The following is a 19,433-nucleotide window of genomic DNA, read 5'->3' on the forward strand; positions in this document are numbered from 1 at the left end:
TCCTTGGTTCTCCTGGCTGTGTGCTTCGGGTCGTTGTCATGTTGGAAGACCCAGCCACCACCCATCATCAATGCTCTGACTGAGGGAAGGAGGTTGTTGCTCAAAATCTCACAATAAATGGCCCCATTCATCCTCTCCTTAATACAGTGCAGTCGTCCTGTCCCCTTCGCAGAAATGCACCTCCAAAGCATGATGTTACCACCCCCATGCTTCACAGTAGGGATGGTGTTCTTGGGATTAAACTCATCCTTCTTTTTCCTCCAAACACGATGAGTGAAGTTTAGACCAAAAAGTTCTACTTTGGTCTCATCTGACCACATGACTTTCTCCTATGCCTCCTCTGGGTCATCCAGATGGTCATTGGCAACCTTCAGACGGGCCTGGACATGTGATGACTTGAGCAGGGGAACCTTCCGTGCATTGCATGATTGGAAACCATGACGGCGTAGTGTTCTACCGACAGTGACCTGTGAAACTGTGGTCCCAGCTCTCTTCATGTCATTGACCAGCTCCTCCCTTGTAGTTCTGGGCTGATTCCTCACCTTTCTTATCATCAGTGATACCCCACGAGGTGACATCTTGCATGGAGCCCCAGTCCGAGGGAGACTGACAGTCATCTTTAGCCTCTTCCATTTTCTAACAATTGCTCCAACAGTTGATCTATTTTCACCAAGCTGCTTGGCAATTGCCCCGTAGCCCTTTCCAGCCTTGTGGAGGTCAACAATTTTGTCTCTGGTGTCTTTTGATAGCTCTTTGGTCTTGCCCATGGTAGTAGTTGGCATCTGACTGACTGTGGGGTGGACAGGTGTCTTTAAAGAGCTCAGACAGGTGCTACTAAGTTAGATTAATGAGTGGAGTAGAGGTGGACTTTTTAAAGGCGCAGTAACAGGTCTTTGAGAGACAAAATTCTTGCTGTTTCTTAGGTGTTCAAATACTTCTGTTCAGCAGTGCAAGACAAATACATTCTTTACAAATCATACAATGTGATCTCCTGAATTTTTTTTTTAACTCTGTCTCTCAGAGTGGGAATGCACCTACAATGTGAATTTCAGACCCCTCCATGATCTCTAAGTGGGAAAACTTGCAAAATCGCAGGGTGTTCAGATACTTCTGTTCCTCACTGTATACACATAATATGGATTCTCTTTTGTTACACCCATTTCCTCCCAGCTGGACATTTTATATCGGATGATGTGATTGGAGCACAGACTTTTACATGGTGATAATAATGTGATAACATCCTCCAACTTTGGACCCTTAAACAGAAAGTGATAATGAGGGAGGAGTCAATACCCCAATGATGGTGGTCTTCAGGATCAGTCCAGTCTCCATCTTGGTTGTTCTCCCCCCATCATCACTCTCTGACCTCTGGTGGGGCTCAGCCCCGCTGTTCTTCATGACTAAATCATGGACTAAATAAGGAAGTGCAGTACTTCTTGTGTTGGGAAGATGGCGATGAGTGATAGAGGGGGTGGGGACCCTCGTCCTATAATCCCCTCATCACTGTCCCTCCTATAAAAGACAGTTCTGGTTGTTTCCTCACTCTCTGACTAAGGTCCATGAATAAAGAAATGACCTGGTAGGAGATCAGAGGAGCCATTTCCTAGTTCCTTTGAGGGTGGAATTGTAAGCTCCTCAGAGACCAAGCTGCCTGATGTGGGCGGAGTCCTGGTTTGGGGGAACCAATCAGCTCCTGTCTAGTAATCCTCTTTGTCTTTGTATTTTAGTCCATGGCCGGGAGATGAGGAAAACCTCCGAGGATTGTCTCACTTTGTCTCCAGACTGGAAAGTAGAAGATGAGGACATCACACAGTATAGTCCAGGAGAAAACCCGGCTCCCTCCAATGTCCATCCGGCACCACCCAGTGTAGATGGACCATCGGATTCCTCGTATCCTGAGGAAGCTCAGACTGTGCGGGACCCGGATGGCCTTCCAACAGAGAAGAGGTTCTCCTGTACTGAGTGCGGGAAGGGTTTCCGTTATAAATACAATCTTAATACGCATAAAAGATCTCACACGGGAGAGAAGCCGTATTCCTGTCCTGAGTGCGGGAAATGTTTTGTACAAAAATTTGAACTTGTCAGACATGAAAGGTCCCACACGGGGGAAAAGCCGTATTCCTGTCTTGAGTGTGGAAAATGTTTTTCAGAAAGGTCCAGTCTTTACACACATCAGAGACTGCATACGGGTGAAAAGCCATATTGCTGTTCTGAGTGCGGAAAATGTTTTTCACAGAAGTGCAATCTTTATACGCATCAGAAATCTCACACAAGGGACAAGCCGTATTCCTGTCCTGAGTGCGGGAAATGTTTTTCACTAAATGCCAATCTTTACAGACATCAGAGATGTCACACAGGAGAGAAACCTTATTCATGTCCTGAGTGCGGGGAATGCTTTTCACGGAAGTCTCATCTTGACGCACATCAGAGCTCTCACACGGGGGAAAAGCCACTTTCTTGTTCTGAGTGTGGTAAATGTTTTGTATACAAATCAGGACTTGTTATACATCAGAGATCTCACACGGGGGAGAAGCCGTATTCCTGTCCTGAGTGCGGGAAATGTTTTACAGTGAAGTCTCATCTTTCCAGACATCAGAGATCTCACACAGGGAGAAGCCACTTTTCTGTCCTGTATGAGGGAAATGTTCCTCACTGAAGTCCTGTCTTCCTGTACATCAGGAGTCCCACACAACTCTGGAGGTATATTAGTGCCTTGAGTGCGGGAAATGTCTTCTAGATGAATGTTGCTGGACATCCCAGCTCTCATGTGGGGAAGAAGCACACCCTGATATACACCTCAGATATACTCCATGGCTGATCTTCATCATGGAAGAAACAGTCCATAAGGAGATCAGAGGTCCCCAAAGACATGGATGAAGTGTGAAATGCTCTGTAATGATGGAGAACATTCCCCCGGCTCAGCAAATCTCCTAATGACATCGGTGTTTTAGCCCCATTCACAGAGAAGGAATGGACAGGAGATACAATCTCTCATACAGACAGAATGGTCATGTGACTTTATAAAGAGGAACGCCAGAAAATCACATCAATCAAATCTTCCAATGTGTTCTGTGCAATCTGGGTACACATGAGGGAGGGGCAGGCCCGGGGGCATACAGTGAGAACACAGAGGGGGGCTGGCTTACCATGGTAGGTGAGAAGCATCATAGACCCAAGCACCAGCATGTCCATCGGCCGCCATAAACAAGGGAGCTTGCCCAGCACGGAACTCCTGGGAAGACTTACCTGACACCACTTTCCATCCAGCCAGTGATGGTCCTGCCGCCATTTGTTTTATTATTGGTGTATGCTCTGATCAGCAGGAATCATTTCTCCTGAAGAAGTGAGCGCTGCACCACGAAACGCGTGGAGATGGATGACACTGCTGGATCCTCCTTATGGTGCTCAGAATTCTGTCCCACGGTGATTGTTGTCCAGGAATTGTCCATTGATGGACTTTGTGAGAGATTTCATGGCCTTGTACACCTGCTGGGAGGGATTTATGATTTCTACGCTGATTGGGAAGAAAACATTGGAAGATCTTTATTGATATGTTTTTCTGGAGTTCCTCTTTATAAAGTCCCATGAGCCCCATTGTGTCTGTATGAGAGATTTCATCTAGGGTAAGGACTGACCTACACCCCATCCATGCACACTTACCTCTCCGGCTCTGCTAAGGAATGGACATGCACTTTCACCAGGTGAATGGTTCCCCACATTCTTTATGAATAGACCCCCAAATGTCAGGAGACGTTTCTATAAAGACGGGAAGTATGGAGCAGAGAAATGAAGAGACCTCCCAGCAATGTTATTGTAATGTACACCAATAATAATGACTCCGCCCACATATTCCAGACAAGGGATCTTCCTGACCAATCAGATTTCTTCCTTTACTATTTCCTGATTTTTTTTTTTTGCAATCCTGTTGAAAGTGAAATTATAATAAAAATGTATTGAATGAAAAACAAAATCCTGTGTGTGTGCAATGATGACAAAGCTGTGTATCCAGAAACGGCTGGTCGGTGACACTTCCATATACAGCCCAATGAAGTGACAAGGAAGCCCTAGAACCCTTTGGAGGAACCCTGGCTGAGAAAGGCTGGACTAGGCAGTCACATATCTCTGCCCCCCTTGCAGGGTTCCCAACCCTCCGTGACTTTTATTACTGACACAACATGAAATAGAATAGAATGGATAGATAATGTGGACATTGTAGTCAATGGAAGGTGATGAAGGGACGGGCAGAATCAAGCTCCTTGATAGTAGAGGCAGACCCGATCAGTCCTCATGGGGGTCACATACATGTATAATAGACCCTGGTGGTGTCATGGAGGACAATCCTCAGGTATCCTCATATGTAGATGATAGTCACTGAGATATCAGATAAAGCCACACGCTGCTATCTCACACTTGGCACAAAGACAGCCAGTAGATGGATGTAAAGAGATGACGGAACGGGGCACTTGTAGAGTCAAAGGAGGCAGCGGTCACCATTCACTTTCAGCACAGGAGAGTCCCTCAATCCTCAGTGAGGTCATATACATACATGGCAGACCCATATAGATCCCATAGGGGGTAATCCACGTAGTCATCCACGGATAATTGTGGTAATAGCAGTGTTGCCAGTATATGGATGGCGGGTTATAATGACAGGATAGATAGTGCAGTAGGCAGTGGGTGAGCAGAAATATGAGACTGATAGAGCCCTGTGTGCCAGCGATAGGAACAAGGACATCAGACAGGTGGAGCTCAGCCAAGCAATTTCCATGAATGGGGACTCCCGCAGTGTATTAGTGCCTTAGTCCAAAAAGCAGAGTCCGCGCACGCATCCAAGTGCTGTTTGCTAATGCACTGTCCTCCTGCTGCATACTGGAAGTGTAGAGGCACGCCGTGTAGTCATCTGTGGATGAGGAGGTCTGCAAAGAGGTCTAGTGTGTCCAGAGCAATGCGGCCAGGTGGTGAGGCTGTGTGGAGAGGTCTGGATGCCGGGGATGCGGGCGTCATGATGCTGTGACGTCAACGTGTTTTGTCCACTGAGTCACGTGAGCTTCTTCAGCCCACAGCACACCGGACACACTAGACCTCTTTGCAGACCTAATTATCCACGGATGACTACACGGCATACCTCTACACTTCCACTATCCCACGGGAAGACAATGTATTAGTAAACAGCACTTGGATGGGAAGCAGAAGGAGCCAAGAGAAGATGGAGAGCAGAAGGAGGATGGAGAGGTGAAGAAGCCTAGAGAGCATGGGGAGGTGAAGAAGCCTACAAAGGACGAGGAGGAGAAGCAGCCTAGAGATGATGAGGAAGAGAAGGAGCCTAGAGAGGATGGGGAGGGGATGGAGCCAAGAGAGGATGGGGAGGGGAAGGAACCAAAAGAGGATAGGAAAGGAGGAGCCTAGAGAGAATGGGGAGGAGAAGGATCCTAGAGAGGATGGGAGGGGGGTATAAACCTAAGGAGAATTGGAGAGAAGGGTGGAAATTGAAGGGAAGGAAAGTATAGAGGATAGGGAAGAAACCTAGAAAGGATGGGGAGGAGAAAGAAGCCTAGAGAGGATGGGGAGGAGAAGGAGCCTAACGAAGATGAGGAGTGAAAGAAGCCTAGACAGGATGGGGAGGAGAAGGAGCCTAGATAAGATGGGGAGGGAAGGAGCCTAAAAAGTATTGGGAGGGAATGGAGCCTAGAGAGAATGGGAGCATAGAAAGCATGGGGAGTAATAAGAGCCTAGAGAGGATGGGGAGGGGAAGGAACCTAGAGATAATAGGGAGGGGAAGGAACCTAGAGAGGATGAGGAGAAGAAGTTGCCTAGAGAAGATAGGGAGGGGAGGAAGGCTAACGAGGATGGGGAGTGGAAGGAGCCTAGAGAGGATGGGAAAGTGGAAGGAGCCTAGAGAGTATGAGGAAGGGAAAAAGCCTACAGAGGATGGGAAGGAGAAAGAGCCTAAAGAGGATGGAGAGGGGAAGAAGCCTTGACAGCATGGAGAGGGGAATGAGCCTATTGAGGATGAGGAGTGGAAGGAGTCTAGAGAGGATGGGGAGGGGCATGAACCTAGAAAGTATGAGGAGGGGATAGAGCCTAGAGAGGAGGGGAATGTAGAAACAATGGGGAGTGGAAGGAACCTAAAGTGGATGGGGAGGGAAAGGAACCTAGAGAGGATAGGGAGGGGAAGGAGCTTAAGAGAGGATGGCAAGGGCATAAAGCCTTGAGCAGATGGGACCCTAGAAAGGTTGGGGAATGGAAGGAGGCTAGAGAGGATAAAAAAGGAGGAGCCTAGAGGGTATGGGGAGTGAAGGGAACCTAGAGAAATTGTAGGCAATTGAACCTAGAGAGTTTGGGGAGGGAAAGGAGCCTAGAAAGGATGGGGTGGGGAAGAACCATGGAGACGATGGGAGGGGAATACATTGAGTAGTTTTCTGGCACTACAGACTCCATGCAGTCATTTATGGCATTCAGCACTTGCCATTGTCCTCACTGTGTTCATTTTCTACAAACACCAACCCATAGGTGCCTCCCTCCCAGGAATACAGAACACATTTTCTCAGATGATCCCAGTATTGGACCCATTTAGTATGCTGGACATGAAAGTATTCTGCATCCAACCTTCTGGAAAAGACAAACATATTTCCTCCCCCCATCCCTTCACTGGGTTGTTTTACAGAAGAACTAAAGGCATTGATTTTCTGGAGAGTGGAGAGGGGTTAGACCTCCTGTTGGTTTCTATTGCTGCCTCGGCCTCCTTTAGGGAGATTCAGCCTCTGTATTTGTCCTGTTTACAATTATTACCGAAAGTGATATAAAATCCTGAGATTTGGGGTGTCACCAGAACAGGATCAGGAAGAGGACTCCCTATGACACCATTGTATGTAGGGGGCGCTCTGCAACTAGATTTTACACCATCGTATATAGGGGCAGCTTTCCAAATACAGTCAGATCCATAAATTCCTACACCGTTCACCTGATTTGGATGTAAATACCCTCAAATTAAAGCTGACAGTCTGCAGTTAAAGCACATCTTGTTCATTTCATTTCAAATCCATTGTGATGGTGTATAGAGCCAAAAATGTTAGAATTGTGTCCATGTCCCAATATTTATGGACCTGACTGTATATTATTACACACTGTACAGTATTCTCTCTCTGCCCTCTACATTGTAACCCCCCCGGGACACCCCCCATGTGTACATCTGGAGGGCATCTTTTCAGAATCATACCAATGATATAACAAACACCCCCAGATTAATACAACACATGTACTGGTGGTCCAATCAGAACCCTCCAGGCCCCAGCAGTGCCCCCAGCCCTGAATTCTCTCCAATGAAATCTCCTCTCATCAATTACTAGCCGGATTATCTCTATTACCTCTGTAGGTACAAAACTCCCCCAAATCTCTCCCCTCCTCACCATCCACTAGAAATTGGAGGAATTGTTTCTTCTTCCTGAAATCCAGACCTAGAGAGGAATAGAAAAGAACCAACAAACCCCACAAAGTCTTTTTATAGAGATTTATTCCATCAAATCCAAACTATTCTACACATATTTATTCCATGGAATATGAAGAGATTTTTCTATCAATAATCCCATCAAATCTGCGTGTTTATTGGACTTTATTCCCAGCAATAATCAATCAGGAATCCATGCCAGCAGTCATCAGATCAATAGGAATGTTTCCAATATCCAGTGATCACGGTTTGATCCTCCAACATAACCAGTGCACAGAATGATAAATCTATCCCATGAAATGGATCTTATTGATTGGTTGATGTCATTGATTGATCTATTGATTCCCTTCTATGATAGAATAGATTGATTTCTCCATGTATTGATCATCCTCTCCATATATCTCTTCACCTTGTCTAACATCATACAAATCCTGAATGCTATAAATCTCAGTCCTGTCCATGAATTGTATGTGACTCGGGTCTTTATAATACCATATACTGGACTGTTACTTCATTCCCTATTTTTATATCGTCTTCTTACACCTGTCCTGATGAAGTGACACTTTGAAGCCATGAAACGCGTTGATGGTGTATTTTACATTCACTTGTTCAGTAAACTCCAACCTTCTGAAGAAAACATTTCAGAGTTTCCTCCTTTACTATGGGCTCCTCTGCTGACCTCACCCTCATTTTTTCTTGGGGTGAAAGTTCTCCACCGGGATCCAAATCCTGCTTAGTATATGATGATCCGGAATTCCCCGATGACCATGGAGGGTGACCACCCATTGACTTCAGTGAGGAGACAGACATATTCCCCACAAGTCCTCAGATAGGTTGTCTGATCCCTGGAGGGGTTCCCACAACCTCCCAGATGTGAGTACATGCACCGTACTTCTCCCCATCTTCTAGAACCATCTCCCACCTTCTGGAATCCATCACTACACTCAGTCCCATCTCTCCCATGGTCTTTTATCCTCTTTTCCCGTCTCCTGATGGTTTGGAGGATTTCTACATATTGCTCTCATGACAGGTCTACTTTAATTGTATGCAGAGGGGAGGGGGAGGAGTACACAGACTCCTCCCAGTGTTGGTTTATGAGGGGGACGTATAGGGTATTCTGCCCTGTCCAATCACAATATCCCCTGAGGAGCCCCCACTGTGTGCAGGTACCCCCCAGACATGAGACTGTCCTCCAATCTGGTCATTTACTGATAGATCAGATGACAAAGTCATATCTATGAGGGTTTCTGTCATGTCATGTCTATGGGCCCCTTATTGTACTATAACCCATCCCCCTCCTGACCTATACTGGGAAATATCCTGGCTGTGATTGGTGAGGACAATACTGCTGTTATCTCCAATATTGTTCTATGGGTGGGATTTGTAGGAAGATCCTGTACAGAGGCTCCTATTCATTCACAAAACTGAAGCCCAGGAAACACCCTTTACTATGGTTCAGTGAATGAACACAGGAGTGATTGGTATCAATCATTCACCAAATCAATTTAGGAAGGGGCTGGTAAACATGACATGACAACCCCCCCACTCTCCATCCAGCAGCTGCAGCCAGTGTGGGGGGCAGGAGGGGAAGTCAGGCAGCAGCACTGAACAGAGGGGGGTGGGGCATCGGTAGGAGGTCCCAGCACAGGGAGGGAGTTTTAGTGATGGGGAAGTATTTGGACATTTTGATCTCCTTGTGGCTCCCCTGCAGCAGCTGAAGCCAATGGGAGGGGAAAGGAGAAGCCAGAAGCATGGGAGCCAGATGGATTGGTGCTGCGGGGGGATCAGTGCTGTGGGGGGGATCAGTGCTGTGACGGGATGGGTGCTGTGGGGGGAATCAGTGCTGTTGGGGGATGGGTTCTGTGGGGGGATCAGTGCTGCAGGGGGAGGGGGGATCAGTGCTGTGGGGATCAGTGTTGTGGGGGGATGGGTGCTGTGGGGGGATCAGTGCTGCGGAGGGAGGATCAGTGCTGTGGAGGGATCAGTACTGTGGGGGGATGTTAGAGCTGCGGGGAGCCATCTTAGAGGACAGGCAGATGGGCTGTGGAGTGGAGGGAAGCTCAGCAGACCAGGCGCTCATAGCAGAAGGGGGAAGCCATGACAGTATGTTGTAGTCACCTGACCAGCTGGAGGCAGTTCTGTAGGTCAGTACAACATCAGTACATCCATGGCAGGGAAAGGGTTCAAGTGCCACCTAGGGGCCATTGTTCAGTAACAACGTTTTCTATCATCTCAATGGCACACCCCATTTTAGGGCTGGACATGTTGGGTATCTATTGACTCGGCACAACCTCATCTTTTATATTTATATCTAAACAATTGGTAAAATAAAGTATTTGGGTTCTCAAAAATTACATTTAGTGCATTTTGCATTTTTAGTGCAAAAACTACCTAATTCAGTGAAAAGGTCAATGTGATCTAGATGGGATCACTCTGCTGGGGTCAGAGTGCGGGAGTGTGACCTCAGGGTGCAGGAGTGTGACCTCAGAGTGCGGGAGTGTGACCTCAGAGTGCGGGAGTGTGACCTCAGAGTGCGGGAGTGTGACCTCAAAGTGCGGGAGTATGAGCTCAGAGTGCGGGAGTATGAGCTCAGAGTGCGGGAGTGTGACCTCAGAGTGCGGGAGTGTGACCTCAGGGTGCGGAAGTGTGACCTCAGGGTGCGGGAGTGTGACCTCAGGGATTAGTATGGATCCATGTCTGATGAAGGAAACCAAGGGCTCTATTTATAGAACATTCATTGGACCAATGAGACAATCATTCCTCCAGCTGTGACAACATCCGGCCCTATGTTAAGTAACACAGTGATTTCCTATGATCGCCGGCTCCATCTAGTGGCCACAATGAGGTGATTTTTCTGAAATCTCTCCATCAGTAAAACTAGCCCAATATGATATTATGGCCACTAGATGGAGCCAATGATCATAATCAATAAAATACGGCCAAAACTCCTCCCAGCTGGAGAATGCCGGTCACATCCGTTCAACATTGTTCTCCATAGACCTCCAAGTGTTTGTGAAATCTCCCACCACAAAATGTACTCAGCCAATCACAGGGCAGGACTCCATTTTTATTCTTCTCCTGCAATCAATGGCCAACCCAGTCCCACACTTCATCCATGTCTTTGGGGACCTCTGATCTCCTTATGAACTGTTTCTTCCATGATGAAGATCAGCCATGAGGTATACAGGTGAAACTCGAACAATGAGAATCTGGTGCAGAAGTTCATTGATTTCAGTGCAGCAACTTAAAAGCTGAAACTAATCTATGAGACTCATTCCATGCAAAGCAAGATAGTTCAAGCCGTGATTTGTCATCATTGTGATGATTATGGCTTACAGCTCATGAAAACCCCAAATCCACAATCTCAGAAAATGAGAATATTCCATGCAATCAATAAAACACGGATTGTACATAGAACAATATCGCACCTCTGAAAAGTCGAAGCATTCATATGTACTCAGTACTTGGTTTGGGCCCCTTTTGCAGCAATTACTGCCTCAATGCGGCGTGGAATGGAAGCTATCAGCCTGTGGCACTGCTGAGGTGTTATGGAAGACCAGGATGCTTCAATAGCGGCCTTCAGCTCTTCTGCATTGTTCGGTCTCATGTCTCTCATCTTTCTCTTGGCAATGCCCCATAGATTCTCTATGGGGTTCAGGTCAGGTGAGTTTGCTGGCCAATCAAGCACAGTAATCCCACGGTCATTGAACCAGGTTTTGGTGCTTTTGGCAGTGTGGGAGGTGCCAAGTCCTGCTGGAAAAAGAAGTCAGCATCCCCATAAAGCTTGTCTGCGGAAGGAAGCATGAAGTGCTCCAAAATCTCCTGGTAGACGGCTGCGTTGACCCTGGACTTAATGAAGCACAGTGGACCAACACCAGCAGATGACATGGCTCCCCAAATCAACACAGACTGTGGAAACTTCACACTGGACTTCAAGCATCTTGCAGTGTGTGCCTCTCCATTCTTCCTCCATACTCGGGGTCCTCGGGCCTCTCCATTCCTCCTCCATACTCGGGGTCCTTGTGCCTCTCCATTCCTCCTCCATACTCGGGGTCCTCGGGCCTCTCCATTCCTCCTCCATACTCGGGGTCCTCGGGCCTCTCTATTCTTCCTCCATACTCGGGCTCCTTGGGCCTCTCCATTCTTCCTCCATACTCGGGCTCCTCGGGCCTCTCCATTCTTCCTCCATACTCGGGGTCCTTGGACTTCTCCATTCTTCCTCCCTACTCGGGGTCCTTGGGCTTCTCCATTCTTCCTCCATACTCGAGGTCCTTGGTCCTCTCCATTCTTCCTCCATACTCGGGGTCCTTGGTTTCCAAATGAGATGCAAAAGTTGCTCTCATCAGAAAAGAGGACTTTGGACCACTGAGGACAGACCAGGTCTGTTTTTCTTTAGCCCAGATAAGACGCTTCTGACATTGTTTGTTGTTCAGGAGCGGCTTGACAAGAGGAATACAACATTTGAAGCCCATGTCCAGGATCTGTCTGTGTGTGGGGGCTCTTGATGCACTGACTCCAGCCTCAGTCCACTCCTTGTGAAAGTCCCCAATACTTTTGAATGGCCTTTTCCTGACAATCCTCTCCAGGCTGCGGTCATCCCTGCTGCTTGTGCACCTTTTTCTTCCACACTTTTCCCTTCCACATAACTTTCTATTAATGTGCTTTGATACAGCACTTTGGGAACATCCAACTTCTTCTTCTAAAATTACCTTTTGAGGCTTTCCCTCCTTATGGAGGGTGTCAGTGATGGTGTCAGGTCAGCAGTCTTTCCCATGATTATGATTCCTACTGAACCAGACTGAGAGACCATTTAAAGGCTCAGGAACCCTTTGCAGGTGTTATGGCTGAATGAGCTGATTAGAGTGGGACACTTTGAGCCGAGATTATTCCACCTTTTCACAATATTCTCATTTTCTGAGATTGTGGATTTGGGGTTTTCATGAGCTGTAAGTCATAATCATCACAATGATGACAAATCACGGCTTGGACTATCTTGCTTTGCATGTAATGAGTCTATCTCATATATTAGTTTCACCTTTTAAGTTGCTGCACTGAAATAAATGAACTTTTGCATGATATTCTAATTTTTTGAGTTTTACCTGTATCTGAGGTGTATATCAGGGTGTGCTTCTTCCCCACATGAGAGCTGGGATGTCCAGCAACATTCATCTAGAAGACATTTCCCGCACTCAAGGCTCTAATACACCTCCAGGGTTGTGTGTGACCCCTGATGTACAGGAAGACAGCACTTCAGTGAGGAACATTTCCCTCATTCAGGACAGGAAAGTGACTACTCCCCTGTGTGAGATCTCTGATGTTTGGAGAGATTGGACCTCCATGAAAAACATTTCCTGCACTCAGGACAGGAATATGGCTTCTCCCCTGTGTGAGATCTCCGATGTTTCAGCAGACTGGACTTCTCTGAAAAACATTTCTCACACTCAGGACAGGAATATGGCTTCTCTCCTGTGTGAGATCTCTGATGTATGTGAAGACTGAACTTCTGTGAAAAACATTTCCCGCACTCAGAACAGAAATATGGCTTCTCTCCTGTGTGAGATCTCTGATGTATGTGAAGACTGAACTTCTGTGAAAAACATTTCCCGCACTCAGAACAGGAATATGGCTTCTCTCCTGTGTGAGATCTCTGATGTTTGTGCAGACTGGACTTCTCTGAAAAACATTTTCCACACTCAGGACAGGAATATGGCTTCTCCCCTGTGTGAGATCTCTGATGTATGTGAAGACTGAACTTCATTGAAAAACATTTCCCACATTCAGGACAGGAATATGGCTTCTCCCCTGTGTGAGATCTCTGATGTGTGTGCAGACTGGACATCTGTGAAAAACATTTCCCACACTCAGGACAGGAATATGACTTCTCCTTTGTGTGAGATCTCTGATGTGTGTGAAGACTGGACTTGTCTGAAAAACATTTCCCGCACTCTGGACAGGAATATAGCTTCTCCCCCATGTGAGATCTCTGATGTTTATAAAGTTGGTACATCCGTGAAAAACATTTACTGCACTCAGTACAAGAATATGGCTTCTCCCCCGTGTGAGATCTTTTATGCACATTAAGATTGAATTTAGAACAGAAATCCTTCCTGCACTCAAGACAGGAATACGGCTTCTCACCTGTATGAAATCGCTGATGTCTATAAAGATTGGACTTCTGTGAAAAACATTTCCCACACTCTGGACAGGAATACGGCTTCTCCCCCGTGTGAGATCTCTGATGTGTGTAAAGATGGGACTTCCTTGAAAAACATTTCCCGCACTCAGGACAGGAATACGGTTTCTCCCCCGTGTGAGATCTTTCATGCGCATTAAGATTGGATTTAGAATGGAACCTCTTCCCGCACTCAGTACAGGAGAAGTTATTCTCTGTTGGAAGGCCAGCCCGGTCCTGCACAGTCTGAGGTTCCTCAGGATACGAGGAATCCGATGGTCTATCTACACTGGGTGGTGTCGGATGGACATTGGAGGGAGCCGGGTTTTCTCCTGGACTATACTGTGTGATGTCCTCATCTTCTACTTTCCAGTCTGGAGACAAAGTGAGACAATCCTCGGAGGTTTTTCTCATCTCCCGGCCATGGACTAAAATACAAAGACAGAGGATTACTAGACAGGAGCTGATTGGTTCCCCCAAACCAGGACTCCGCCCACATCAGGCAGCTTGGTCTCTGAGGAGCTTACAATTCCACCCTATCAATTTCTGTTTAAGGGTCCAAAGTTGGAGGATGTTATCACATTATTATCACCATGTAAAAGTCTGTGCTCCAATCACATCATCTGATATAAAATATAAAACATAAGGAATGCTGCGCTACATTCAAATCAAACAAATTGTGAATGTGGGATCCCAAAATATCAAATCAAAAAATGTGACAATGTTAACAATACAGGTCTATACGTGCTTGCTGATAATAACATAAATCAAATAAATAGCTCAAAAACATGTGAAAACACAAAAAACTATATCTATATATATGTGCATGAACCAAAAATACACATACATATAATTAAATCACACGTGCCTATTGTGAAGTGAGAAATAACCATAATAATGGTACACACAAACTTATATCTCAAAGTCCAAAAAATAATAAATATTGTTGGTGAACAAAACAGTAAATGGTGCTTCCAAATTATACTGTTAGTGACCACAGGTGAAAACTCGTGCAGGTTTCTGGGTGTATACAGATCTACGAATCCAACCACCTTCTGGATTAGCCTCTCACCTCATCCCTTCGACCCTTGCGGATCAAAGAGCAGTAATGGATCCCTCTCACAGATCCTCCAGGCACCAAAAACACTCCAAAGACAGCTTTCAGGATATAATATTCCCACTATGGCTCTTCTCCAGGAAAAGTTGTAATATCAATCTCTCAGAATGAGACAAAGGAATCCTCCCATAGTGTAGTATATTTAATTATACCATAGGAACATGTAGCATATTTACATTAAAACTTACGTAGCAGCCAGTCCAAGCAAAAACCTCATGCTTTCAGATGAGGATTTATCTGTTGGGTGTACAGCTGAATGCACAGGTGTACCAAGATGGCCGCCACGCCGGAAATACGTCACCGCGTTAAGCCGACGCGTTGCGTCACAGTGTCATGTGACTTCATCAGGGCTGTCAATCACAGTGACGGTCACTCTTTAAATACCCAGCTTGTTAGAGAGAACCACCCACATAGGAGGTGTTTTCTTCAGCCTAATCACATCAATACTTCCTGCGGCCATTACACTGAAGACCACTGGGGACTCCTATGTAAAAAATATACATGCTAATGGCTGCAGTAGGCGCATCTACACAGAGATCGTCCGAGGACTGTATAATGATGCACCAACTACAATTAATATACCTAATCTTTACAAAACAACAAAATGCCCTTATATCAAATTCCCATTTTAATTGAATGTTATTAAAAAGCGAAAAATGTATATTATTTATTAAATATGAAAGTTAAAATATAAAATTAAAATATAATTAAAATAAATAAAATAGACCATCTCTCACATAATTACATGCTATTATCAATCCTAGTTATGGTAAATATCAGCATATGATCTCTAATTATATATACCAAACCTACAGCCAATTATTTTATACAATTACATGGAAATATATATATACCTGTGCACATAAGGACGCACACGTATATACACAATCCAAACCTCAATCTAATCAAAAATTATTGTATATTAGCTTTAAAAATAATAAAATAATCTAAAAATTATTATTTATTAATGAAGATTAATATTTTATTATTTTATTAAAATTTTATTTAAAATATTTATCCCAACCCTTCACCAGCTCACAAAAGACCTACTCCGAAAAAACTCACACACACATATTCTATCCGAAAGCATGAGTTTACATAATCAATGTATAAAATTATTACATAGTAAGTAATATATATATATATATGTATATCTATAGCACCATCTCAATTAACCTCAAAAATCAGAAATAAAACAATTTAAATCAAACTCAATGTTCAAACCATTGGGGAAATACGTATGCATACTATAAATCCACTTTGACTCTATTTGGCTCAAAGTACGCACCTTATGGCTGCCTCGCCAGTGTCTCTTATATTTCGTGATACCCCAAAATTTTAGTTCACTAGGGTCTTTGTTATGAAATTTGGCGAAATGCTTTGAAACGCTATGCTTCGGGAACCCCTTCTTTATATTTTGCACATGTTCCCGGAGCCTGACCCAAAGAGGTCGTTTGGTTCTCCCTATATATTGCATTCCGCAACTGCATTGCAGCGCGTACACAACTCCCTCTGTCCTACAAGAGCGTTTTGCTCCCAGTGTGGCAAACATGTTCATGGCACACTGGGAAGAGATGGCAGTATATTTGAGGCCCCCGAAAGAATTAATACTGTTTAAAAAATATATAGATGATATTATAGTATTATGGAAAGGAAGAGAAGAGGATTTATTATGTTTCTGTGAAAATCTGAATAGGAATAGTAAAAACATTGTTCTTACTTGGGAACATAGTCGTGAGCAGATTAGTTTCCTAGATTTAGATATTAACATCATACAAGATAAAATTATCACGAAGACATTCTTTAAGAGTGTCGACAGGAATGGTTATATCCCTCAAGACAGCTGCCACTTCCCGCCGTGGTTATTGAACATACCAAAAGGTCAAATGATCAGACTCAGAAGGAATTGCACTATACAGGAAGATTTTTTTAGTCAAGCAAAAAATATAGGCCAGAGGTTTGAAGCCAAAGGTTATCAGCAAAATTTAATTAGTAAAACGATCCAGGAAGTTGGGAATACAAAAAGAGATTTACTGTTGGTAGATCGAGAGAAAAATGAGGAACAGAAAGACCAACTTGTGATGTGCCTAGATTTCAATGTCCATTATAAGAAAGTGGAGACTATTTTTAGAAGATATTGGCCACTATTGAAAGCTGATCCGGCCCTAAAAGAGATAATATCAGAATTCCCCACTTTTAGATATAGAAAAGCCCCATCATTAAGAGATAAAATTGTTAAAAATGTTCTTGATCCACCCATTAAAAAGAATGTCACCTTTTTGGATATAAATGGGTTCTTTCCATGCAGGACATGTTATGCGTGCAAAGCTACAAAAGGCAGGAATAAGAAATTGATGAATTTTACTTCATCTGTAAGTAAGAAAGAATTTAAGATCGAAGAATTTATTACTTGTAGGACAGAGGGAGTTGTGTACGCACTGCAATGCAGTTGCGGAATGCAATATATAGGGAGAACCAAACGACCTCTTTGGGTCAGGCTCCGGGAACATGTGCAAAATATAAAGAAGGGGTTCCCGAAGCATAGCGTTTCAAAGCATTTCGCCAAATTTCATAACAAAGACCCTAGTGAACTAAAATTTTGGGGTATCACGAAATATAAGAGACACTGGCGAGGCAGCCATAAGGTGCGTACTTTGAGCCAAATAGAGTCAAAGTGGATTTATAGTATGCATACGTATTTCCCCAATGGTTTGAACATTGAGTTTGATTTAAATTGTTTTATTTCTGATTTTTGAGGTTAATTGAGATGGTGCTATAGATATACATATATATATATATTATCTTACTATGTAATAATTTTATACATTGATTATGTAAACTCATGCTTTCGGATAGAATATGTGTGTGTGAGTTTTTTCGGAGTAGGTCCTTTGTGAGCTGGTGAAGGGTTGGGATAAATATTTTAAATAAAATTTTAATAAAATAATAAAATATTAATCTTCATTAATAAATAATAATTTTTAGATTATTTTATTATTTTTAAAGCTAATATACAATAATTTTTGATTAGATTGAGGTTTGGATTGTGTATATACGTGTGCGTCCTTATGTGCACAGGTATATATATATTTCCATGTAATTGTATAAAATAATTGGCTGTAGGTTTGGTATATATAATTAGAGATCATATGCTGATATTTACCATAACTAGGATTGATAATAGCATGTAATTATGTGAGAGATGGTCTATTTTATTTATTTTAATTATATTTTAATTTTATATTTTAGCTTTCATATTTAATAAATAATATACATTTTTCGCTTTTTAATAACATTCAATTAAAATGGGAATTTGATATAAGGGCATTTTGTTGTTTTGTAAAGATTAGGTATATTAATTGTAGTTGGTGCATCATTATACAGTCCTCGGACGATCTCTGTGTAGATGCGCCTACTGCAGCCATTAGCATGTATATTTTTTACATAGGAGTCCCCAGTGGTCTTCAGTGTAATGGCCGCAGGAAGTATTGATGTGATTAGGCTGAAGAAAACACCTCCTATGTGGGTGGTTCTCTCTAACAAGCTGGGTATTTAAAGAGTGACCGTCACTGTGATTGACAGCCCTGATGAAGTCACATGACACTGTGACGCAACGCGTCGGCTTAACGCGGTGACGTATTTCCGGCGTGGCGGCCATCTTGGTACACCTGTGCATTCAGCTGTACACCCAACAGATATATCCTCATCTGAAAGCATGAGGTTTTTGCTTGGACTGGCTGCTACGTAAGTTTTAATGTAAATATGCTACATGTTCCTATGGTATAATTAAATATACTACACTATGGGAGGATTCCTTTGTCTCATTCTGAGAGATTGATATTACAACTTTTCCTGGAGAAGAGCCATAGTGGGAATATTATATCCTGAAAGCTGTCTTTGGAGTGTTTTTGGTGCCTGGAGGATCTGTGAGAGGGATCCATTACTGCTCTTTGATCCGCAAGGGTCGAAGGGATGAGGTGAGAGGCTAATCCAGAAGGTGGTTGGATTCGTAGATCTGTATACACCCAGAAACCTGCACGAGTTTTCACCTGTGGTCATTAACAGTATAATTTGGAAGCACCGTTTTACTGTTTTGTTCACCAACAATATTTATTATTTTTTGGACTTTGAGATATAAGTTTGTGTGTACCATTATTATGGTTATTTTTCACTTCACAATAGGCACGTGTGATTAAATTATATGTATGTGTATTTTTGGTTCATGCACATATATATAGATATAGTTTTTTGTGTTTTCACATGTTTTTGAGCTATTTATTTGATTTATGTTATTATCAGCAAGCACGTATAGACCTGTATTGTTAACATTGTCACATTTTTTGATTTGATATTTTGGGATCCCACATTCACAATTTGTTTGATTTGAATGTAGCGCAGCATTCCTTATGTTTTATATTTACTCAATCACTGGTATATGATTTAATGCTAGCAGCTCCCTTTGGGATTTACACATATATTTATTTGATTTATTATCTTTTAGTTTTTTAATTATACACTTGGAGCGCAGGAGGGTCACACCATATCTGATATAAAATGTCCAGCTGGGAGGAAATGGGGGGAACAAAAAAGAATCCATATTATGTGTATATATAGCAGTGGGGGGAGGGGGGAGAGCAGAAGTCAGGAAAATGGAATATACAAGATAGAGTATATAGTGCAGGGTCAGGAGTATGTAATGT

At 43.7% G+C, this 19,433-nt stretch overlaps 3 protein-coding genes across 3 annotated transcripts in view; 1 reads left to right on the top strand and 2 right to left on the bottom strand.

The window, feature by feature from the left end:
• LOC149433150 (uncharacterized) overlaps positions 1 to 19,433 on the bottom strand; it is a 192,435-nt gene that overhangs the window by 95,661 nt on the left and 77,341 nt on the right. The gene's annotated exons all lie outside the window — the stretch shown is intronic.
• LOC149433153 (uncharacterized) lies at positions 1,742 to 3,963 on the top strand. Its single transcript, XM_089664591.1, has one exon. The coding sequence runs from the start codon at positions 1,742 to 1,744 to the stop codon at positions 2,654 to 2,656; it is 915 nt and encodes a 304-aa protein (XP_089520717.1). The 3' UTR covers positions 2,657 to 3,963.
• The window catches only part of LOC149433154 (uncharacterized), a 72,274-nt gene continuing 65,342 nt past the window's right edge, over positions 12,502 to 19,433 (bottom strand). The window contains 1 exon segment of the mRNA XM_089664585.1: positions 12,502 to 14,044. Within this exon segment, the coding sequence (XP_089520711.1) occupies positions 12,735 to 14,044 (1,310 nt within the window). The 3' untranslated portion in view covers positions 12,502 to 12,734.

This window comes from Staurois parvus, unplaced genomic scaffold (assembly GCF_062004578.1).
Source record: "Staurois parvus isolate SC_StPar_1 unplaced genomic scaffold, SC_StPar_1.0 ptg001957l, whole genome shotgun sequence".
Lineage (NCBI taxonomy): Eukaryota > Metazoa > Chordata > Amphibia > Anura > Ranidae > Staurois > Staurois parvus.

Coding starts and splice junctions, on each gene's coding strand:
- LOC149433153 (XM_089664591.1), top strand. CDS start 1,742: ATGAGGAAAACCTCCGAGGATTGTCTCACTTTGTCTCCAGACTGGAAA.